The sequence below is a fragment of the Hyposmocoma kahamanoa genome, unplaced genomic scaffold (genome assembly GCF_003589595.1).
Source record: "Hyposmocoma kahamanoa isolate Upper Pololo Valley unplaced genomic scaffold, ASM358959v1 270, whole genome shotgun sequence".
NCBI classification, from domain to species: domain Eukaryota; kingdom Metazoa; phylum Arthropoda; class Insecta; order Lepidoptera; family Cosmopterigidae; genus Hyposmocoma; species Hyposmocoma kahamanoa.
Window position 1 is genome coordinate 1,302,387 of NW_020653770.1, and position 8,980 is coordinate 1,311,366.

General features: G+C 35.2%; 1 protein-coding gene across 1 annotated transcript in view; it reads left to right on the plus strand.

The window, feature by feature from the left end:
* The window catches only part of LOC113229018 (protein EFR3 homolog cmp44E-like), an 18,224-nt gene extending 9,501 nt beyond the window's left edge, over positions 1 to 8,723 (plus strand). The window contains exons 2-3 of the mRNA XM_026462489.1: positions 3,978 to 4,182; positions 8,558 to 8,723. Of these exons, the coding sequence (XP_026318274.1) occupies positions 3,978 to 4,182; positions 8,558 to 8,723 (371 nt within the window). The remainder of the gene's footprint in view (positions 1 to 3,977; positions 4,183 to 8,557) is intronic.
* Positions 8,724 to 8,980: the final 257 nt, after the last annotated feature.

Here is an 8,980-nt window from a genome sequence, read left to right on the forward strand (position 1 = left end):
ACTGAATTTACATTGCCGCGAACCAAAATGGAAGCGATTTTTTTGTAATTTGTGTAGCGTAAACAAAATTATAACAATATTAATACTCTACGCCATCGGCGTGTCATCGATTCGCCCTTGAAGAGCAGAATATCAAAATATAACAATGGCAGTTGAATAGTAGCTCGACTAACAAGTCTAGTGGCTTAATTTTGAGTACAATACCATACGTACAAAATCCTATCATTTACACTATCGACACATAACTGAGGTGATTTAAAATTATCTGACTTGAGGCGAGGAATTCATCGTCCGTTCATTCCGTAACGCGGCAATATAAATTGCGCCTGAGAGAAGGACCGTCATTTGTTTTTAAATAATTTGTTTAAGTAACAATTAATTAAGAAGCTTAAAAGGTTACGTAATTTAAAACATAAACAAAATTTACAAAATGTGCGATGACAAAAATCCGCCATCTTTGGAAAAACTTTTTTTCTCTCTCCAGTAAATTTCTTTTTAATTTATTGATTAAATCGAAAACCTCACATGCGTACAGTCTTGGGAATTCCCACAGCTACTGTATCATATCATACAAAAATAAAATAAAATATTATTATGGGTAGTAATAGTTATTATAATTTGTCTTGTTACTAATATTACTTCTTTTAATTAATGTATTTTCATTTTGTTTTTTTATTATAACTTTTTAAGTTTGCTTATCGAGTTTTTTTATTGGAATTACATCTATTTGGCAGTTTTATTGGAATCGGTTAACGGAAAGTGCGCTAAATCGGATTCATCCTCTAGTTTGCCTCTCTTAGAGGTGGAATATTTTTTCAAATTTATATGAGACCAATACCCTCTTTCCAAGAAAAACCGAATCATCAAAATTACTTCACAATCTACCAACATTCATTCTTTTCACTTGACCAAATCTACGAAGCTTTTCTCTCTATCGTCATTACATCATTTTTAATACAAAGCTTTGTAAATGAATAGTAAAACACCAAGAAATTTGATCTTTACTTGTGTCCACCAGCCGTCGTAACATTTTACTGCGTTCCTAATTACGTCTTAATACGACAGTGACCCTGACTTCCGCTAATGATGCAGTATATACTAACTATCGGCGCGAGTTGAAGTTACAGGAATGCTTCATATTTCCGTTCTGTACGTTATTTGTTTTTGTCTTTGTGTTTCTGATGCCAAGGTTGTATTATTATAAAATAAGTTCATAAAATAATTATAGTAATTCTTAAAATATCCATAGTATGTTCGTAAAAGAACTTAGAACAAGGTTAGTAGAAAACAGTGCAAACAAAATTATTTACGGGCTACGCCCTTGACTTGCTCTGTCCAATGTTCCATGACAGAACCATCATGTCTTCCTGCTATAGCTTCTATAATGTGGCTAGCTACTAACAAGGCTAGTGGCTTATCTTTTAGCAGAACACCAAACGCACATGATTTAAAATATAGCAGAGATGTATCCCGTTTAATCGAAATGAAAAGACGATTATGGGCATTCTTTTTTAACCGACTTCAAAAAAGGAGGAGGTTCTCAATTCGACTGTATGTTCTTTTTTTTTGGTTTTTTTTTTTGTATGTACATATGTTACGCGATAACTCCGGTATTTGTGAACCGATTTTCATGATTCTTTTTTTTATTGGAAAGGGGTATTTCCATAGTTTCCCATTTCATTTTGAAGAAAATCATCCACCTCAAAGGGTGGCTGTTCACGCATGAAGATTCATTTTTATAAATAGCGCCTAACTTTAATTTAGGAGCAATTACTTTTAGCAATTATTTAGTTGATTTTGCTATTTCTCCAATTCAAGGCGTTTTTCTCTCGATATACTTTGAGTAGTGTCGTAGTGAGAACCTATTTTTATTATCTCCAGTGTCAAGTCCTGTATAGTGGCGAACTAGGGGATATTTCAATGAAACTTAGCAAATAGACGTAATTCCACATACTTTTGAGGTCGGTTTTTTTAGTACTCTGTACTGAGATTATCGTAGTACAAAATATTTGTAATTTCGGAAGCTGTGAAAATATTAAATATGCAGTGTGTTGATTTGCATTCTCGCTATATTTTAGAAATTAAGATTAGAAATAATGCTATATCCTCTAAAAATATTTAAAAAGTTATTCTGTTCAATATTCTGGCTAATTGTATCTAGTAAAGTTTTGCAAAATTATCTCAAGTCGTATGCACCACACAAGGGCAGTGACCCCACAACCCACTTCACCGAGCCATACGTAATCTTTCTCGATCGCTTATTCAAATGAAACGTTCTTATATATGTGGGCAGTACTTCTTATGAACATTGCTACCATAATTCAACCTGTTATTTTTATACTAAATTTGTAATTTTTTAAATGTGAGCGACAATGGCTTGGTCGGACAAGTAATCAAGTCCAAGTACGGGGAAAAGACGTTTTTCCCTATTATTATATTATGGTATTGCGATAAGAAATAACGAGATCATTATAGTTGATACTTATGTAGCATTAAAATTGGCATTAAGTTAGAATGGGATGTCTAGGAAGCAGAATTTGCTGCTAGAGCTTACTTGTTCCAAGAGTCCACTTATTTTCGGGACGAACACGTCGTGCGCCTGGTGGCAAGCGACACGCCTGTCCATAACAGAGCGCCACTCAGAGCTTTAAATCGGAAAGGTCCTAAGCTGGTAACAGATTGGGCATATTTGCAGTCAATGCGCCGCAATCAACTTCATACAGCCCAGACCGTGACTGCATGAAATTAAATTACGGCTGAACGCGTTAACTACAAACGTGCAGTCAATCTTTTAGCACCCTAAGGGGCACTGCCATCGTGCGCTCGCCACTCTGAGACAGAATAAGTTGACAAGTAATTTCACCAGCGCCCTTATCCTTCCAAATCGAAACGCTGTAATGGTCACATTACTGCTTGGCGGCAGAAACGGGAAAGGTGGCAGTACTTCCCTTGACAAAGTTTTTCACAATGAGCTCTACTGCTCCTAAATTATTATTAAATAATAATATTATCGTCTACATCAACCGTTGATACAAAGGTATAAGGTCTGTATAAGGCATACTGTTTCGTGTATTTCAAAAAAATATTAATAATGTTTTATCAAAGTAAACCGAATCGGTGTTAACTGATAAAAAAATTATGTCTATAGTTATAAGGTTTCGTCATCGACCGATAGCGTGTTCCGTCGTTCGTGCCGAAGCGATGCGAATGACGTCATTTACATCCTTATTACAGGGGCATAAAGGTTTTTGTGACCAGTTTGAGCCGATTCCGCGTCCAATAGTTTTATGAAACCCTTCACGCACCGAGGGAAGTTCACAGCGTTGTCATGGAAACCACGTCGCACTCATTGCGAGCTCTGACGCAAAAATTGTAAATTTCTTATTATATTTTGATTATCTTCAGAACTCAAAAGATTGATAAATAAAGTCACAGGTTGTAAAATGGTCCTTAAGAAATATTGTCTCCCTCTGTGATCCTAAGAACTTACTTATGACAGAAAGTTATTTACATAGTTTGATGCATAATTGCGTCTTCTATGTTGTCAATAAATTCATTTTCGTCTCAGTTGCTTTCGTTAGTGTTGTAAGGGATGATATAGTTTAGTTAAAAAAGTAAAACTAACTTCGGTACTGCAGTGACCTGAATCTTCCGACATCCGATTCAGGGCACGAAATTCGTAGTTACGCTCAGTTCCAACAGATCACCTACAGACTTGAGTTTTGATCGGGGCTAGAACTAAGAGTGCATGACAACGCGATTTGACAGTTTCAAACGTCTTTTCGTTTTCGTGCTTTGAGAGTAGGGCCCTTGACACGTCCTTCAGATTCTTGGCCTGCTCCTACCAATCGCAAATACCACGGTCCCTTAGGTTTTCCTGGACTTTGTCGGTCTGTAATTCCGTTAAGTCCATTTTCTTTCATAAGTGTCGTACCAAAGGGTCATAACGTCGTATAACCCAATTTTTTCCTTTTCAGGTTGCTGCGGGTGCTGTTCGGCGCTCCGGCCGCGGTACAAGCGCCTCGTCGACAACATATTCCCCGCGTCGCCTCAAGAGGGCCTGGTCAAAGCGAACATGGAGAAGCTGACCTTCTACTCGCTGTCCAGTCCAGAGAAGCTGGATAGAATTGGAGAATATCTCTTTCAGAAGGCTTCTAGGGATATTTATCGGAGAAGACATGGGTAAGCCTTGCTTTTTGCTTAAAATTTAGTTCCACTCTCGTCGTTCCTTGTTCGGGTGACTAGAAAGCCCGGAGCACTTCATATTTATGTCATTGATGTCCACTTATTTGCCGGAAAGCGCTTTGCTTCTTTCTTCTTAATTTGTGGATTTTTGGTGTATATTACTGGAGAATTAGAGAAATTATAATTATAATAGCTTTTTTATGAAACATACTATAGTATAATCTTTCTTGAGGATAATTTTCTCCAGTAAACTAACACTACTGACTACAAACAAATAAAGATACACACTCCTTAAAATGTCGATCATTGCTGCCTACAGCCTACTTTATTTGTAAATAATCTCAGTACAGTGTACTAAAAAAACCGACTTCAAAAGTTCGTGGAATTACATATAATTACCAAGTTTTATTGAAATCGGTTACCGGAAAGTGCGCGAAACTTTCCATTAACCTATTCAAATTTAAATTTAAATGGGACCACTACTGACGTACCCTCAGTCCAACAAAAAAATAAATCACCAAAATCAGTTCACTAACGCCTGAGTTATCGCGTAACATACATACAAAAAAACATGCAGTCGAATTTAGAACCTCCTCCTTTTTTTTTAAGTCGTCTAAAACACGTCTTATTATTTGAATACGTTGAAAGTAATCGACGTAAATATAAATTATGTTTCCCTACACCTAATTATAGATGTTTAGAAATACATACATACATACATACACTTCACGCCCTTTTCTCATCGGGGTAGCCAGGGACCACAGCCTCCTACTTGCTACGATCCTGACATACATCCTTCGTCTCATTAACTCGTATCAAAGCTTTCATACAGCTCATCGGTTAAAGGCACACTTGCCCGGGCCTTTCTTTAGAACTTCCTAAATTTAGTCGTAATAAGTTTACTTCGGTCTGCCCTTACTAACTGCCCAGACAACCGTCTTGTTTAGAAATATAGTACATTAATTATAGTCAAAGAGTTACTTGGAACAAATGCCTTTATGGAAAATTGTTAACATGTATAATTGGTAGTACAATAATTAATCGATTGAAAAGAAAAAATAGCTACAATATATGTACATATCTATAATAGATAAACAGATTGATAATTACAGGCCATTGAGTATATAACTAGAAATAGAGACGAAATGTCATTTAGTTTGTTTGAAAACTATTCTGCCAAATCATTACGGTGATTATGTAGTAAGTATTAGTATTGGCCAACCCGACTTCGAAATAACTGACGGGTGTCGTCAATTGTTTCACTTCAAATCGACCAGTTTAACTTGAACTTTGCTATAATGGACGAAAATTGAAAAATTACATATTTAATGTGATTTCGTTTGTTTTGTAATTAGGTGTTCTGCTATTTTTCCCACACCACCGAATGGAACAGCCCCCCATTGTTAGAGTTCTTTATTACAATAAATACAGAATATTTTTGGAATATACGGAGACGTACACACAGGTCAGTTGTTGGCGCTGTACTATTTTATTTCATCTCTATTTCTGATTATATGCTCGGTGTTACAGGCACTCAACTTTTGTCTTATGGTGATGGGCGCAATGGCAGTGTCCCTCAGGGCCCCAAGTCCACTAATTTGAAATCGATGCCAGGAGTTTGTGCTTTGGTATTCTGCTAAAATTATTAATACTAAAATTATTAATACAAAGATCGAACACTCAGAAATAATTCCTTCGATCCGGCCGGATTCGAACCGACGTCTTCTAGCATACCGTGCCGGACTGTGTACCAACTAAGCCACGGAACGAACCAGCGAACCTCACGAATTTTTCTATGTGCTTGCATCGACTTTTTAGCCGTAGCGCCATCTACGCGAAATCTATGATATTTCGTCACCCAGTTAGATACCTTTACAGCTACCAGGCCCGGCTAGAGATGTCCCTATTCATTGTATTTAACACGGTATGCTAGAAGACGTGAGTTCGAATCCGACCGGAGGAATTTTTTCTGAGTGTACGATCTATGTATTAATAATTATAACAAACTAGTGGAGTAATTTCACATAAAAATAATTTAATATCAATTCAATAAAAATTTAAATACTACTAAAAGTTATATAGCCATTGGTCTACCATTCAACGACCATTGCATGATGTGGTCCACTAATTATGTGACATAAAAAATACCTTAATTTAATTTGACCACTACATTCGACTGCTGATTGAAGGAGATAAAAATTATTATATGCATAGTAATTTCCATGATAATTTTAGTAAAGCAACATCGTTTGTTAATGATTGAATGAATGAATGCCATCACTGCCCATTCTACTGAGACTCAACTGTCATTACAACTAGATTTTAACAATCTAGTTCATCTTATGATGATATTTGTCATTCTGTTAAAATCTAGTTGCATGTGTGTAGCATTATAATACAATGGAATTACAATGACCAGTGGATTCAAGAAATCTTGAATCATGTTGTTTAAAGCTCTGAGTGGCACTGCAACTGTCATGGATAGGTGTGTCGCTTACCATTAGGCGTGCGATTTCTTTGTTCCATCGCTTGTATTAAAAACATGTTTGTATTAAAAAATAAATCTACCACAAAACCAGCAATACGTGCAGTATATAAATAAATAACACTTATGTACTTCTATTGTTATATATTATTAATAAATAAAATAGCCATGACCGTTCAATCCACCTTATCTTAACTGCTAAGTTCCGTATACTATGTTTTTGTTGATATAAAGTAAATATATACTTTATCTTAGACGTAGCTTGTGTTATGTAAACTGAATATAAAAGAAGACAAGATATAAAAAAATTCAAACATTTACGTGTAGTAAAGTGCAAAAAAATATTAAACGGTAACCTTGTTGATAATCACCAATGTTACATGGAACCTGTTTGATGTATATCTACAATGTAAAGGGTCGTCATGAGGTGTCAAATTAAAATTGATATGTGGAGGGCAGATAAAAGCCTAACTCTCTCTCTTAGCTCCATAATACGCATTCAAATTAATCCAATTGACAAGAAATTTGAAATAAATAGAAAGTTTTGCCATCTCCTGAAAATTACTCTTGTTGTAAGTTTGAGAAAGTAAGGGTCGTATTCTAGAACTCTATTCAATGCTCAAGTCAGGATTGCACTGGCAACACAAGCACTGGAAATACGACCCTAATGGCAGGGACTTGAGTATGATTTCTAGTGCTTTGAATCATACTCATGTCCTGACTTGAGCATTGAGTACAGTTCTGGAATACGACCCTAAGTCATCGATATTACATTCTTGCTTTGTAAATAATAGACGTTTGATAATGTGGGCTGCTCCCATATACAAAAAAACATACAGTTAATAAATAAGTAAATACATATATATATATATATATATATATGTACAATATATAATATAATATTAAGTTACTGAAAGTTACTGTGGGCTACTATATATATATATATATATATAGTAGTCCACAGTAACTTTCATTCGATAACTGTTGTAACGAGAAGTTCGAGTAATCGTACGGGTGTGACGTCGTTTCGGTTCGGTTTCGAATACGATAGTTTGACTTGCGATTCGGGTGTTGTGAATAAAAATAAAAACAAGTATTACGATATCACATCGAATCGGTCGACAACTGACTTATCAACCGTTAAGATTCTGAATCGACCCCCGGGCTAGGTATCATAAAAGTTTGTATTTATAAATATAAATCATTATTTAAAAATTGTTCTGCGACAAAATAACCACCCTGTACCTGTTCTTAGGTTTAATTGGATATGTAGGCCGAATAATAAATATGTACTAAACAAACAAATCTATACTAGACAATGACAAACTTCAAATGTACTTCTCTAGTTGATTCTCGGGATGCACTCTTCTAATTTGTGCTTGTGTTGTTCTTGAATATATTAGACTTTAAATTGTGTGTTTAAATGGTTGTGATCAGGTGTGTACGTTTGTTTGTTTTAATAATAATAATAATAATTTTTATTTAAGGACTTTGATCCACTTTGTTAGTAACAATTGAAAACTTAGGACTATGTTAGTAAATTACGCTTAAAAAAATAGAAAACAATTAAAAATAAATAATAGAAATTAACAATAGGTATGCGCAATTATAATTCATGTCGACAGCCCTTCTTAGTGACATGAATTGTGAGCCAGTGGCACAATATCGGACACACTACGGTGTTCAGAAGTGTTATAGTTGTAAATCATATTGATATTCAATAGAAATCAATATTATAGGAGTTACTTGTTTTTTTGCTTTGAGATGAGTTGAAATAATCATGATCACAACATATAGATCTTATACATAGATAATGTAGTCTATATTGTTTTTTACTCAAGAAAATTATAAGTATTTAATTCTAAAATGTCTCGTCTTTTCTTTCAGTTTCGTAATTATAGCAATGGAGGCAATGGACCAGCTCCTCGTGGCATGCCACTCGCAGACTCTCAACCTCTTCGTGGAGAGCTTCCTCAGGATGGTACAGAAGTTATTAGAGTCTACTGACCCGCAGCTTCAAATTCTTGCTACGCAGAGCGTGAGTATCTTTTAAGAAATTGAATTTTGGTATTTTGTAACTTAAATAGAGCAGTGGTAGTTTCGATTTGTTACGGCGGCTTGTATCTATGCCTTAATTTGTTAGTTACATTTGTGAATATTTTAGTAACAATACCTCTTGCTCTCGCAATCGGTGAAGGACAACATCGTGATTGAACCTGCAAAACGTGTAGGCTACATGAATTGCAATTATTTATTTATTTCATTTAAATATCATGATATTTTTACTACCACTATATATATTAATATCGC